The sequence below is a fragment of the Strix aluco genome, chromosome 7 (assembly GCF_031877795.1).
Source record: "Strix aluco isolate bStrAlu1 chromosome 7, bStrAlu1.hap1, whole genome shotgun sequence".
NCBI lineage: Eukaryota > Metazoa > Chordata > Aves > Strigiformes > Strigidae > Strix > Strix aluco.
Genome location: NC_133937.1, coordinates 14,055,452 through 14,071,618, shown reverse-complemented (window position 1 = coordinate 14,071,618; position 16,167 = coordinate 14,055,452). Strand labels below are relative to the sequence as shown.

At 43.3% G+C, this 16,167-nt stretch overlaps 1 protein-coding gene across 2 annotated transcripts in view; it reads right to left on the bottom strand.

The window, feature by feature from the left end:
- Positions 1 to 15,877, bottom strand: part of ZCCHC24 (zinc finger CCHC-type containing 24) — a 121,860-nt gene extending 105,983 nt beyond the window's left edge. The window contains exon 1 of one of the 2 annotated variants that reach the window (XM_074830526.1): positions 15,262 to 15,877. In XM_074830526.1, coding sequence (XP_074686627.1) covers positions 15,262 to 15,501 — 240 coding nt within the window. In that variant the 5' untranslated portion in view covers positions 15,502 to 15,877. The remainder of the gene's footprint in view (positions 1 to 15,261) is intronic. The other variant, XM_074830527.1, reaches the window with a different exon arrangement.
- Between the last annotated feature and the right edge of the window lie 290 nt (positions 15,878 to 16,167).

Below are 16,167 nucleotides of genomic sequence, written 5' to 3'. Positions count from 1 at the left end.
GGGTCTTCAAGAAGTTCTTGTCTCCCTAGGAGCCACTTTCTCTTCCATACACTTGGAATAATACAAAACCTTTCTTTGCAAGAGCCCTTCTTGCCAAGAGATTCTTAAGTACTTCACATGCATTACACCCATCAGTAACTTTGCAAATTCCCTATTATCAGATTTTTATAGAAGCATGGGTGTATAGACACACAATGTGTGAAATCCCAAATTCTCTACCCATTGCTGAAATCTGGTACATCCCCTGGGGATGTAGAATATATAACTCCTGCCCATCAGGAGGCTGCTATTTCTGTCCCCAGGGCCAACCCAGTTACAAAACTAAGCATATCTATCTGCTGCCTTCAGCAAGCTTTGAATTGGACATAAGCTCGCAGTGGTGACTATCTTCTTTTCTACATATCCTTTACATTGAGCTATTACCCCCATTATAAGGGAGCAATTTGACACCATGACTGGATATTAGGTAATTCACTCTTCCACCAACCCTTGGCATGTTTCAGGTCAAAACAGATATGTAAGGGTTGCAATGACCACAGTTTTGCCCACTCTGTCAGCAAACATTTACAAACTTTTGATTGTTTCAACCATGGCAGCCAGAAGCCTTGTTGAAGGCCAGGATCCCATCAAACTACAGTCTGTACTGACAGTATATCATAATCTTAGCAGCCACCAATGGCTCTGTGGCCAAAGCATGATACATGGCTCTGAAAGTGGCCACCTGGTTCAGCTGGCAGGGCATTTGTGCGATCTGTGCCAAAGCTGGGCATGCCAAAACATCCAGTCTACACATGCCACCATGAAATACTGCCCTATATTCATCTTGAGGCCCAGTGTTGAAAAAGGAAAAGACACAAATATAACATCCCAGAAGATGACAGTAAAGGAGAAGATGGACATTGCTGATGTCACTGGTGCTTCAAAGAGACAATTAATTCATTAAGGAAAATTCCTAGACTATCACAAGATGCAGCCCATCCCTCCTGGTATAGAGTCAGGCAAACCACTTCAGCAGTTCCTGCCAATCTGACCTGGAAAATGATCTTAAATCAGTTTAACTCTGACTCAATGTGAAAAACATATCAATCTGGCACTTGAAAGATGCTATAAAGAGCACCAGCACAAACGGTGCTACATCCTGTTGCTAGCTGTGGAAATCTCCAGTTCTTCAGAAGATGATGAGGAAAAAAGCCGTTCCAAAAACCAAGTTATATAATAAGGGTGGTGGTGGGAAAGTTCATCCTGGCCCCTGGAATCAAATAGTAGAAGCTCAGGAACATGTGATGAATGTGCAAATGGTGATTTAGCCCATTTTGTCTTTGTAGAATACAAGAGGTGAATTAATATTGCTGAGATACATAAAGCGGGATGGTTTTTTTGTCTGGGACACTTAACTGAGCAAATCGGCAATTCAGCCCTTACTAGGTGTTTGTACTGCTGCAAGGGGGTTTTTAAGAAGGGATTTGAACAAAAACTTTGAATTAGCTTCACACTCAAAGGGGATGTCCAGGGGATGATCAGAGTGACAGGGAGAATATTGATGGTCTCAGACAGATGACAGTAAAAAGGAAAATAGAGAAGAAGAGGGAAATGCATTCTGACTCATTTTGGTCTCAAGTGTATTGGTACCCATCTGGGAGGTGGCAGGGAGATGAGCTCTGATGAATTCTACCAAAAGCAGTGACTGCTTTGTGTTCATAGTGTGCTATTAGCAAAGACAACGTATTTCTTTAAAAAGCATACATCAAATAATACCTCTCAAATGGAGTCTCATTTTAAGCCATAGCAGGAAAGGATTTGGCAGTGAAAGGGTTAGGGCTCTCAAGAAGCCAGAAGACCACACTGCATGTCCTAATTACAAGGCTCATCAGGCTAGCTGCAATGAATTCAGGATTCCCTTATCTTGCAGAACTGGGAGGATGGGGGACCTCATGGTAAAACTTAGAAACTGGCTTGGTGGGTAGTTTGAGCTGATAATTTAAGTTTGTTTGTTTGTTTTTTTCTTCCTATGAAACTTGTTGACTTATTTGAATGTGAACTAAACTGAAAATCTGGTGTTGTACTTTCCAAAGGTAACCTCTCAGTAGATCTTTAAACTGTATCTGTTGGTGGTGTTGGGAAGTAAGGCTTCATTTGTTATTTGTTTGCTAAGTGTTTCCAGTTAAAGGGCAAGTAATCATAAGGTTGCAGTGTAGTCCTCTGTGAAAGAGGCAGCTATTGTCTTCTATAGCTTCCTTACTCTGATTTCCAGTTGGGTAACATATGCGAGTGACTCAAGAGTTCCATCATCTAACTAATTCTAAGAAATTCCTAGTTAAGTGAATGATCTGGCAAATGCTCTTGATTCCCTTGGCTGGTCCCTGCCTTTCAGAGACAGCTTTTGGGACTGATGTGCCAAGATGTGGATGAGGAACCACTGAAACAGAATTTATCTCTTCAGCTTCTTTTTTAGCAATGGTTTAATGTTGAAAATAAAGATGATGGTACTGTTAGGAATATCATAGAATCGTAGAATGGTTTGGGTTGGAAGGGACCTTAAAGTTCCAACCCCCCTGCCATGGGCAGTGACACCTTTCCCTAGACCAGGTTGCTCAAAGCCCCATCCAACCTGGCCTTGAACACTTCCAAGGAGGGGACAACCACAACTTCTCTGGGCAACCTGTTTCAGTGCCTCACCACCCTCACAGTAAAAACCAAAACATTTCAACAAATAGGTGGCAAGTCTTACTTTTCAAATTTCCCACTGGTATGTCTTCTGCTTTAACTGTGAAGATATTTTTTAATGGGGAGCAGAAAGCACAGATGGCATGATAGTATCTCAGTTATGACAACATTTAATTCCGCCCAAAGGCGATAGGATTACCTATCTTTCAGAACAGCTGATGTTAGTAAGTGATGGCAACCTGTTTATGTGGGAATGGCACCTTGTTATTAGGACTTGTAGGAGTTAAGAAGCAAAGCTTTTAGGCATGGGACTGGAAATGTAGAGGCGTATCTGGAAAATTCAGTTTCTGCCCTAAATTCAGTTTGTGGCTGCCCGACCCTTAAGGCAGTGATTAAGGGGTACTAATTCATCAGTTACCTGAAGCTAGAATGACCTGTGCTCGTTGAAGCAGTTGACGGGCTGTATCTGGCCAGTATATTTTTTTGGTGCTCTTGGGGTTGTTTGGGGCTTTTTGAATTTAAAATCTATACTTTGAAAAAAAACACTTCCCCCTTAACCCTCCCTGTGCAAAAAAAACCCCACTACACTGGTACCCCTACACAATATCTCACCAGTTAAAATGGAAGAGAGAAAGCAATATTTAAACTGGCCAAATGAGCATGAAGAAAATGCAACATCTTGCCCCTTTGAAGACACCTGCTGTTTAAGTGCAATAGCTAAAACTGGAAAGGAGAAGCCATATAATGCTCCCAAACAGCTGGATTGTGTGCATAGTATCCCTTGTAGATGCCCCTCTTTGTTTCTGCTAGTTAAGGGATTTAACATGGAAGTTGACAGAGGTAATTCACCTTTGCAGGAAAATTTCCTTTGGATGTGGCATCATTATTTTGACTATTCCACCTGAAATCCAGTGGGTTAACATTAAAAAAAGCAAAAACAAACAAAAACCCCACAGCTGTCTCATACTAAAAAATTCTTCTCTATTTATAGCTGTTTAAAAGTCTCTCTAAAGAACTTGTGAAAGAACCTGCTCAAACTATAACTTAGTATGATTTGTGTTAGTGGTTCTCTCCATGTTTGTTTAATTGTACATTCTGAAGTGAGGTCCTGCAGCATTTCAATATTCCTGTAACGTAGTCATCAATTCTTCCACTGCATGAAATAGTCTATAATTGAAAAGCAGCAAGCAAAGAATTTTTGATGACTTATTTTTGTTTTAGTATGTTGCCAACCTAATAAAGCAAACAAAAATAAGGCAGTCTTAACTTCCAGAGTTAAGTTTAAGTCAGCAGGCGCCATGGCTGTTTGAAGTTTGTTGGAAAAAGCTGTTGTGTTGCCCTATCATCAGTGTGGGAAAAGTAAGGTTTTCATATACTGTAAATTATAAACATTCTCCAGTCTGTGAAGCGTGTATGATAGTAACCAGACTAGCCATGCTAATTATTAGCCCTGCATTGAAATGTCAAAAGGTGCTTAAGTTATCAGCTTGGTTTTTCATGAAGATAGGAACTGAGTACATCCCCGTGCTGTGTCATGGATAAAACAGTAGGCTAGATAAGTCGTTGCTCTCACTCAATTGCTATTTTCATGTTGGAGAGGAAAATCTGAACCCACCCAAACAGTAATTCAGTGGCTTGTAACCTAAGGGCCTATATCTGTCTTCTCTGCTAGTGCCCCAAGGCTTGCTTCTGACATGTGATTTATCTGTGGGGCCATGCAATATGTGTGAAAGCCAAGTTGCACCTGAAGACGATCATGTGTGGAGAAGAGCACTTCAAATCTGTGACTCTTCTGTGTTTCAGCTCTTTATAAGTAGTCAAAACAGTTCCCTGATTTTGTCCCCAAAGAAAATGTCCAATGCAGAATCAATGTTTATGGCCAGCCTCAAAGCCTTCTGAAAATAGAGGGATTAAATGAAAATACTGTCATAAATTTAGTTGTATTAATTTGAGCCAGAAGAAATACAGAAGTTTAATTACCAAGGCTGAACTGGAAAACCTCAAAAACTGCTCCTGTATGGCTTATGTCTGCTTTAGCTCCTCTGATAAATCATAGTTTTACAGCAAACAGTTTAAGAGTTTACTCAGTAACATTTTATCATCGGACAACGGCAGTCAAAACTCATCACTCAGTAAAGAAAATGTTTGCCTGGAGGAAGAAAAAAAGACTTGGGCTTCTGTTTCCTTCTGAACTCAATGTTTAAGCTAGCTGTCAAAAAATCTGGTCTTTGGGCTGACTTTAGTAAAATGTGAATTACCTAAGCTCCTCATCTAAAAACACAGATAAATGTAGATTACCCAAGTAAACCTTAATTAATACATTCCTGGCTAGTTAGATTACCTTAATTCATCCTTCTGCAGGGGGTTTTAGATAAATACATGCTTATATTAAGCTGCTAACACTAATGCCTACTTCTAAATATTTTCAGATAGATGGCACTAGGACTTTCCTTTTGCAGAAACAGTATCTTAAGGAGACAACTACGAATGCAGCATGACTTGTCAGTTGTCATGAAGTGAGTCAATGGTAGGGCAATGAATCTTTAATCCAGTGGATACATCTTCTAATCTAGTTATTCCAGATCTGACAGCTCAGCTGGTTATGGCTTCTCAGGTTGTAATTGCTCATCACTGCTGGGACTCTGCAGAACAGCAAGTGGGTGCAACACTCCTCTGTGCATGACTGGTGTATCTTCAACTCATGGCAAGGTTGAAGAGCAGTGCATGCCATCATCTCGCCTTGATTTAACATCTTGATCCAAAGCCTCCAATGAGTTTCACACCTCTTTAGATCTTAAAAAAATGCTGGTCCCCATCTACTATATAGTGGTATAGAAGTAACAAAACAGTGACAGTGAAGAAGTTGCTCAGTCACCATCTTCAGGCTTACTGAATCTCAGACAGGCCTTTTAGCTCTCCGCTAGTAGTGTGATCCTCCTTATTTCAGCCTCAGGGAAAGGTTTGCTGTGGATATCTGTGAGGACCCTTGTTTTACACAATGTATGGGGACCTCACAAAAAGCCTTTAATGGCATATGTGGAAAGGTAGGAAAGGAGAGCACAGAGATTTCCTCTGGTCAGAGGTGCACAATCTTGGAGGAACTTTCTAAATCTTGCACCAAGCTCTGTAGGGATCCTTTTCATCTGCTGAACACTAAACAACTGCCCACTTATGTTAGAAGCTCTAACACATGAGCACTATACTAGGGACAACGGAGACCATTCACGTTGCAAATTACTTTAACACATCCCCACAGGAGCTTTCATTTCTTGGCCTGTCCCTTGACCGCCTGCAGCTGAGTCTCCCCCTGGCTGCAGATCGCCAACCTCCCTGACCTTTCTGAGAGAGGGCCACAGGGAGGGCCTCTTCCAGACACCTCAATCCCACTGCCTCCTCACATTGTCAAAAAACAAGCCTATTTTGTTGAGACAGGGTTCTTGGGCTAGGAGGAGGTTATGAAGGTTGTATAGCATAAAGTGAGGGGAGAAACGGATGGACATGTTTTGACCCCTGCACTTTCTGTTAACATCTCTGTTTCCTGCAGGAAATCTTGTCTCAATCTGACCTGCAGTTTGAAAAACAAGAGTCGGGTTTCCTCTCATTTGGTGGGTCTTTTGACACTCCAAACATAAGAAAAATAACACCCAGAAATAGATATGTGCCTGTTAAAGACACACTTAGAAAAGCATTTGCCTCCTGTGCAGCTCTTGCGTGATGAAAGGTTTTGCTAAGAAATGTCCATTTTGGGTTAAATAGAACTTTAAGTCTGAGACAGATTTGTTTATATCATTTACATTCAGTAATGCCTTCTTGGCACAGAAACCTCTGTGATGGCTGCCAAAGTTTAAAAGAGGCAAAGCTAAGGTCGCTGTCAGAGGTAGAAACAATACATCATCTGCCCAGAATGGGCCCCTCGCAATGCGCTCAGGGCCTCAGTTCCTGCACTCATGGGAAGACAAAAACTTTTATTAAATTGAATATAGTGAGGAAAATAAATTATTTCCATGTACTAAATGACAGGCTGGAATTTCATTTTGTGGCTCCAGCTTTTAGATAGCTTTATCTACATTTAAAACCACCCTCTTAATCAGTTGTGATACAGCACAGCTTGAAGTGCAATCTGAGTGAATAAACCTAAAACTTCACAATCTGCTTCAAATAAATTATAAAATAACAATTGAGTAATCTGATTTCCAAGTAGACTTAAGGATTTCTTTTTCCAGGTTTGGTCTGTTAGAGGAATGAATTTATTACTCTATTAATTTCAGTTGCAATGTATGTTGGAGAAAGATGGTTGTAAGAACACCTTTGTATTTCAAGGGCCACTGATGTTCAAACCCTCTTAAGAGCTCTTTTTCAGGATGCAATGCTGTACAATAGTTCCTTTGCTTTCTGTTCAACCACAGGTATCCACAACCCTAATGATTATACACAAATAGCTGTCTTGCAGGCTGGCTTAGTGTGAAGAAATACAGGCTCTGACTCCCCTGCTACAATCGCAACCAAATTTAGAAACCTGGAACCCCTAGGTTGGCAGGAGAAATCTATGGGAGCAAGATGATCCTTTTAGAATGTTTGGTTGGTTGGCAGTTAGCTGGATGAGATGCAAATATAGATTTCCAGATTCCTGTGATCCTTCTAGGGTATTGCACTTGTGTTCATTCAAAAGAGACACCAAATCCTGCCATGTGCAGGGAGTAGGTGTGGGTGGTCGTTTAATACAGCAGGAACATATTTCTGCTTTGGATATGAGAGCAAGAGTCCTGGACCATGAGGGGCATTTGCTTATCTTCAAACTAAATCTGTAGAAAAATAAAATGTATTTCCTAAGATACAGGTTTGGAAGACCATGCAACAGCTCTCCTATCAGCAGCCGTTGAAAGAGCTAAGCAAAGGGGTCTACAAGAGTCTCCTTAAAATTTCTCTTAGTCGAGGTATTGGACTTGTTAGTATTTGCTTACACCAAAACACATTACAGAAAGTAATGGGCTGGGCTTGTGATATGTTAAAATTTAAAAACCACCAAAACTCTCAACAGCTGCACTGGTCTGGCTAGACAATGAGGGACACAGACAAAGCCCAGGCCTCGTAACCCTGCATTTATTCTGCTTTCCTCAACTGAATCTGTCTATAATTTCAGGTACTACTTTTAGTAGATCACAGATTGTTTGTAACGTTTCTGAGAATAAAAACCTGCAGGAAAAAAGAAGTGATCTAAGTTGTGACTTAGAATACTGTCTGTCTGAATTATGTCAGCATTGCTGTAAGATTTGAACAGCTTTGTAAAACTTAATTGGTTCCTTTGATCCATTATAACTTCTCTGGAACCCAGACAGAATCTAAGTAAACTGCCATGAAGCAAAGACTTATATTCTTCCCATGTAATTTAATCATTTCATTGTGGCTTTCTAGAAGAGGAAGAAGGGCATTTCAGGAGAGTGGCAAAATGAGCATCAGGTTGCTTGAAATTTTCCTGGGGAAAATAAACCAACTGTTACATTTCATGAAACCATTCAGAAGCTTTAAGGTATCACTTCTGAGGCAGCATTTGTATGTATGCATCTAGTTTAGATAACAGAGCACATTTGCTTTTGTTTCTATGCAAACACATATTATCAGTATTGTATGATTTAGCTTTGTAATATCTGTGCTTGAACCTTCCTGCAACTGCACTGTGTCATTCTTTTTCATCCTTCTTGAAGTAGCATGGAAAAGATCCTCTGGTCTTAGGTTTAAATATTGCTTAAATCCCTTTTACGGCACACTTAAACTCTGAACTAGAAAACTTTTCTTTGCGTTAAGCCTCACCTAGTGACTGTCAATAATGTGATCTTTTCTTCTAATTGTTTATTACCAAAGTAACAGGACCATTGATAAAAGTTGTTTGCTATCTATCTTGTGCAACTCCACAAAATCCCTGAAATAAATAACAAAAGGGGTGTGTGTGTGTGTGTGTGATGGGAAAGAGGGATTGGCTTTTGAATAAAAGCAGTTTCCTACACCTTTTGGTTATCCATTCCTTCCATACAGTTCATCAGTGAATATATTGGTTCAAGTCAGACTTGTTTGATCATTTGTGCAGTTCATTGGAGAAGGATCTTCCTTTTCTATTCTGACTAACCGAGTGCGTGTCTGCAGAGCAAAAGAAGGGATGAAAAATCATTACCCAACACACAGTTACATCACCCCTTTGTTTGGATGCCTTGGGATGGAAGACACCGTAAACGTATAAAATAACTGTAACTGAAAGCTGTGTCTATAAAATAGAATTGTAACAAGAATTCTACCTGCTTTTGCCTCTAATTATGGGTTGGGATTTTTCTTCTATGTATTGCCTAGCAAGTTTTTTGAGACATGGATGCATCTGTGAGACAGAAAGTGAATGCTAGTGCTCCTCTCACCCAGGAGTTTGCATAAAAACAAAGTCCCAAGTGATTTAAAAGAGTTAGCAATAGTTTTCAACTAATTAGGAGGAATACAGACAATTGGTCAATCTTCTATTTTACCTATCAGAAAGAAATCAACAGTAAAGCAGAAAGCCCATATCCCTCTTCTAGAAGACTTTGATTTAGGTTCAGCAATTAATATTTTAGCTCTTGCCAGCTTTCCAAACATGGTTCAGCCTTTGATGTGATACTAAGTAGCTGCAGAAGACTATGGTGGATAATACTTTTGTCTCCATGATCTAAGGCCCAGCTGTAAATCATGTTTGAACTAGTTAAAGCTAGAGGTAGCACAGGTGCACTGCAGCGCTACAGCAGCATTTGCTTCAGGTGTGGGGAGGGTAAGAAAGCAACAAAGGAGTCTCTGGCTATTGGAGTAACTTCAACACACCTTCACTTCTTAATTCTGGGAGCTTTCTGCTGTTCTTAGGTAAGGAAGCCTGAGTAAAAGCAATATAACTGTATTTAGAGTACTTGCTTAAGAGAACCAAATCTGGCTCTTGTGTATTCCCTTCTGCAATCAAATTCCTATTAGGTAATTCAGCCTCAGTGTGAAGAATAAGATTATCTATCATATGCAGTACAGTGCACTTTTTTTTAATCATAGAGAGAAGTCTAAAGCCATACCTAGGGAATACAAATGGAAGAGTGTAATTTGTATGATAACTTGAGTTTCCCACTTATACAAAATATAGATCTTATTTTCAGAATCCACTTCCTATAGTACATTCACATATGGTTTTTTTGCTCCCTGGCAAAAGAGAGTGTTTTCCAAAGACAGAAGTAGCAAAGCAGGAGGCCATGGCTACAGAAGTAAGAACAGGGAGCAAAAAAGAATGCTTCTAGACTTAAACTGAATTTTAAAGCATATATCCAACTGGAAATGGAAAGAGAGGAGTTGTTAGCTCAAATACCTGTAACAGGATCTGAGACTTTGAGTCCAGAATAGAGTGGGCTGTGAAAGCTGCGCTTCTTGTGCTGAGGCATTATCATCAAAAGGGCTCTAGAGCTGGCTGTGTGGGAGGGCAGAGGAGGCTGATGCCACCAAGATCCCCAAAAGCATACTGTCTCCTGACAACAGAGATTCAGCTCCCTGAAATCTCTTACAAGAACCAATGTGAGAATTGACATTTAACTTCTTGAAAAAAGGTCTGAAAGGAGTTGACTGGCACTTTAAGTAGCCACAAAATATCTGTAATGTACAATCATCCTGAGGTAGAGAACAAGTTCCTCTAGTACAGGAACTGTTGAGCTATTCCCTTTCCAATAAAATTTGCAGAATGATAAGGGCCCTGAAATGTTAGGACTTACATGAAAAATAGTGAGAAAAATGAAGATGAAGAAATCAAACCAAATAATCACTATATTTGAAGGATACCTTCACGTACTGCAGGCAAGCTGTATACTGTATTACCCTGTCCATAATTATGCTTAAATAAGAGGAGATAATACTGTGGTTGTTTAGTCTGCAAGTGAGAAGCAAGAAGTCCTGACAGCAGTGCTGAGCACATTAAGCACTCTGTGGATCAGAAATATGCTCTGTGTTAGAATAACCAACAATATTACACAAAGTGAAGGGAATGAGAAATGTTTTGGAGCATGTGGCAATTTCTGCTAATCCACGTCTCTGTTGTATTTGCCCTAAGACTGTACTGGTTGTTAGCAGCCTCTTACAAGGTGTCTTTTTCTTGCTTTTAAATATTTTAATCATGGCTGTTCTCAGAGATATGACACTTAATTTAGTGGGTCAGTGGCCTGATCTTGTATGGCAATCCCTGTATTCTTTTGGTACTATGAGAATGGTGAAACACTTTGGGTTTTTTTTAAATCTTATAATCATCCTCCAAATTAATTCATCTAGGCTAAATAACAGATCTTTCTTTGTCAAGTATCAGGCTAGTGTGTATTCCTCTAATTCCATGAAAGACAGATGAAAAACAAGTTTGATATAAAATGTATTTACTGCAGAAACGCCAACTTCCTTCCATACATTTTTGTTCCTGACAGTGTTTCATGGGATTTTGTTGTTGTTATTAATATATGAATGTCACAGTCATATTAACTTTTCTTCTTTGGGAAGCTGCCTGATAAGCAGTATCTATCCCAGTATTTCAGACCTGCTTCTGTTTTACAGGGGTTTGAATGTTATTTTCCACAGTACACTGTCTAAACTTTTTTTAATTCCACAAATTTTCTTTCTGAGTGATCTGCACCTTACTGTAGCTCATGTTCTCTCATTCCCAATTAGTTCTTGCTTTGCCTATAAGGATTGGATCTGGAAGTCCCTGAGTCAGAAACATGAACTACTTTTTGAAAAGAGTGATTATTTTCTAATCTTGTATATGTAGTTATATTTGTGCTTAAATAAGATCTGGTTTAGGTCTGGAAAGTGGCTACCATAGAGGTTTCTGGAAGGAATTCCCATCTTGGAAAGACACGTACACTATTGTACATGGGCAAAGAATTCATTAGGACACAGGCTCCTTCTTGTGTGTAAATATTGGCTTGCACCAGAATTAGCACTCTACGTCCAAAGAAACAAGTCTGAGGATTATAGTGTGGTAATTTCTAGTTACTGGTTGCTGACTCTTCTTGACCAAAGTCATCATTGATCTGGTAGGATGCCTATTGTGAGTACAGAAAAATACCATATGACTCTCTTACACTCTTATTCTAGGCTACTCAATTATACCACTCAATGACACGAAGCCACAGTTACCTGGCTGTGTCTCAAACACATTAAATCCCATGTAACCAGCCCCACAACAAAACCTCAAATACTTGGCTCTGACGGATGGTGTTATAATGAGGGTGGAGCTCAATTCAATAGCCAATTTAATGCATCTTAATGTTCTAACATGCCTTCATTTCATATCTAGGACAATAAACGCTGCAGTAAAGTTTTATTTAAAGCAGGTCTGTTTTGCAAAATGAGTCTTGCATATGGAACAAAACACTCATTGTCGCTTTACTGTTTAAACCTTTATTATTGCTTTTTTTCCTGGTACAATGGGCTTTTATGCACCAAACAGCTGTGTTCATCATGTTTATTTAGAAGGCATCCATTGTAGTGGAAAAAGTCTGGAGGACAAAAATCTTGGTGAAGTGCAAGACTACTCTGTGGGTGCTGGCACTTTTTTTTTTTTCTGTCCTGTTCCTTTGGTCAGCATGCAAGTCACATACACAGGCACTGCCATGCAGACTTGCAAACCCTGTATAATAGCAACTTTTCACAAGTACTGTCTCTTATTCCAAGCATTCTTCTCCAGAAATTTTCAATTGGAAGGCAACATACAGGACGCGCGACTATTTTGCACCCTATGATCCTATGGTTTCTCAATCTGTTGCTATTTTGGCCCCTCATTAGGTCACTTTCCAAATATTGTGTACAGCTATGTGTCAATCATTGTCACAGCTCGGCTCCAGGCTAAGCCACCCCAGGACAAAACTGGGAGGGAAAAAAAATGCCAACGAAAGCAAGCACTGTGTAGAAAACAGTCAACAGTTTAACTGTGGAAAGCTATGTGTTGTTCCAAAGATAGCATAAGCCCACTTGATGCAAAAGCAGCATACAGTACTAATGCTCCCCAAAATAATTTTACGTAGTGTATACCCAATGGCATCTGCAAATAAACAGATGTTAGAATCTCAAGAATTGAGAGCATGACATTGTAGGAAACTCTCGGGTGACTCCTGCCAAAAAAGCAGTCTAGATTCCAGTTTCTGGGAAGAACAGAGCATCTAACATATTGACAGAAGTTTTTTTGAGCAACAGTATCTCCAATGCTTTCTAAACCTTTGAATGAAAGCTGCTGTATAAGCAGGCAGCGTTAGCCTGGGGAGCTAAAGGGTTCTCTACTTTCTTCGGGGTACATCCAGGAGGGCAGATGCATTCCCATGCTGTATGAGGTGGCTATAACCCTTCCCTCTCTTTAGGTTACCCTGTATTAACACACAGTTCAGGTAAAAACTGGAAACACAGAAGTGTCTCTATCAGTCACACAGTCAATGCTATTGTCGTCACAGGCTGGAAAACCAACTGGAAGAAACTAACATGCTTGATCTTTTAAAAATATTAAAATATTTGTACAGAATGAAATGGCTCCTTATTTCCCGAACGGTGAATGCTCTAGGCCTTCTAGACAGCTGGCATTCTCGGTTGTTGTCATTCATGTGCCTCAGGAAACCGTAATGAGGTTAAAAAGAGCAGAATAAAGTTCATCCATCCAGCCCATGGATGACAGGAATCCATGCAGAAATGCAGCTAAGGTGATGGCTGGGATCCGAAAGCAGCGTGGCCAGGGGGAAGCGGCAAAGGGGCTGACTGCTCGGAGCTGGGGCTGAAGCAGGAGCTTGGGGAAGGCCTGGTATACTGGGGAAATGCTTTTCCAGAAGAAAGGAGAGAACAGTTTTTGGGGGGAAAAAAACTGGGAAGAAATGTGAGCCATGTGGAAAGGGAGAGTGTGTGACAAAAGGATTAGCCCCTACTTGCAAACAGTATAGTAGAAGCAGAAAATTAACTCGGGGGGAAACTAGAAGACTGTTTCTCAGAGACTGTTCAAAGGCTTCCTGGATGCAGCCTCCATTTACTTGGTTTTTTCCTTTTTCTCCAGAGAAGAAAAAGGACCCTTTGTGAGCAGAATGCATCCCGATTTGAACAAATGCAGACCTGAATGCAGTCCCAGTCTGGAGAGAGTCCATGTAGGCCAAACTCCCGGAGTCTTACCGCTACCTGGGCACCACAAAGCTTGTAAGCCAAGCAGAGAAGGGCAAAATCTACAATTTGTAATCAACAGGTAGGTACCTGGAGGTTGCAATTCTACTGCCTCTTTGTCCTTTAGCAAAACCAATATGCTCGTTAAATCTGCGTATTTTTAAACTGGGTTTGTTTTGTTGTGCTTAATGAGGTTGCGTACATAATTTTGAACTATATACTTTCAAAAATAGTGCCTGTTTTGAGACTGGATGTGCTCTGTGAAATTCTTAAGGAAGAATTTCTAATTAAAGAAAAAAATGTGTATATATAACACTGGCTCTTAACTGTTAACAGCTATAACACCAGAGCAGCTGGGGAATTTGATTTGTTTTTAATTAACTACCCCATACCTTTGCTGACAGAACATAAATATGTATTTTGACTGAGAATGCATTTTAAACCTATGCTTTAACGTAAATGGCACTGGGAGGACTCTGAAATGTCATTCTCTGGGAAGTGCCACAGCGGGTCTGATGCACATCCCGTCTAACCCTCGTCGAATGGAGCCACTGTTGAATGCCTGTGACAAAAGCCCCATGGTAGGGACCAAACCGTTGTTGGATCTTTTCTGGAAAGGCTGCGAGCTGTGGTGTGCGAGGTGCCACCTTGCTGTATCCCCACGCATGTGAAATCCCTCCAATGCAGAAGTGCTTGACCTCAACAACTTCCTGTGACAGGGAGTTCCACGGTGAATTGTCTTTGCATACCCCAGTTTTTTAGCTTCCTTCCCTTTGGATTCATTTAGTCTTGTTCTTGCGTTATGAAACATGCGCAAAACTTTTTTCACTGTTTTTGTCATGTTCCTCTTTATGTCTCTTCCTTTGAAATAACGCCGGCCTCTAATCTCTCTTAAACTACACATATTCTCTATATTAAGGTTCTTAAACACCACTTAAAAAAAAAAAAAAAAAGTGGGGTGGGATTCTTGCACGTTGTTACGATGTAGCACTGCTTTTGTGCGTCGCCCCCGCCACCCCCCGCACCTCTGGCACCGTCCCGGCCGCGCAAGGGAAATCGGTGTAACCATTGACCCGACTGTCAACACGGGCGCCCCTCGCCGCTGGCGGGAGGCGGCGGCGGCGGCTTCGCCAATGCCGCTCCGGCGGCGGCGCCTCGCCCCGGCCGGCGGCCCGTTAGCGGGGGAGGGCGGGGGGAGCGGCGGGCCCGGCGCTCCCTCCGCTAACGGGCCGGGCTCCGGCGGGGCAGGAGGGGGCCGGAGCCTGCGCGGCCGGCAGAGCCCCCCCCCGCGCCCTGCGGGGCGCGGAGCGGAGCTGCCCCGTCCCGCCGGCGGGCTCGGTCCCGGCTCGAGGCGGGGAGGCATCATGGCGGTTGCGGCCCGGAGGGGGCCGGGGGCGGCGGGCCGGGGGCTGGGTGGCGGCGACGGCGGCGCGGACTCACCTCGCTCCGCTGGAGCTGGAAGAAGCTGTTGAGATAGCTGGAGCTGAGCGAGGAGCCCAGCTCCGGGGTGCTCTTGGTGTAGCCGAGGTCGGGGTGCTGGGACGAGGAGGGCTCGGGTCTGAAGGCATCGAAGGCGCTGGCCTGGTGCGTGTCTTGCAGCGAGAGATAGACCCAGTTGAGGAGCTGGGCGGGCTGGTAGACGGACGCGGCGCTGGTGTCGATGGCTGACAACAAGCTCATCTTTCCCCCGGGCTCTGCCGGCGGCGGCGGCTGTCCCCGCCGTGCCGCTCCCCCTCCCCGCGCTCCGGCCGCGCCGCTTTCCCGTCCCTGCCCGGGGCGCTTCCTCCTTGCTGCCCGGAGGAGAGAAGAAGGGGAGGGGAGGACGGGCCGGGCCGGGGGCTCGCTGCCGGGCCCCGCGCCGCTCTCGCTCCCCCTAAGGCCGGCGGCGCCCGCCCAGCCCCAGCGCTCCGCGCAGCACGGGCATCGCCGCCGCCGCCCGCGGGCTCCGCAGGAAACTTTCCGCGCTCTCCCTCCCCGCCCGGCCGGTGCCTGCCCCGCTATCTGTCTTTATTCCCAGTCCGGCAGGCAGCGGCGGGGAGGGGCTCCCAGCGCTCCGGCAGCGGCGCCGCGCCCCCATAGGCCTCCCGCCCGCCGCGGGGGTGCGGGGGGCGGGCGGCGGCCGCGCTGCTGGGGGCCCGGCGCCGCTCCGCCCCCCGCCCTGCCCGGCGACTAGTGTGTGTGTGTGATGTATGTCTGCGTGTGAGTGTGTGCGAGTGTGAGCGCGTACCGGCGGAGGTCCCCGGGCCGCCGGCCGGGGGGGTCCCCGGGCCGCTGGCGACTTGCCCGCCTGGTTTGCGCCGGCTCGCTCGCTCGCTCCCGGCCTTCCTTTTCCTCCTTCCTGAAGAT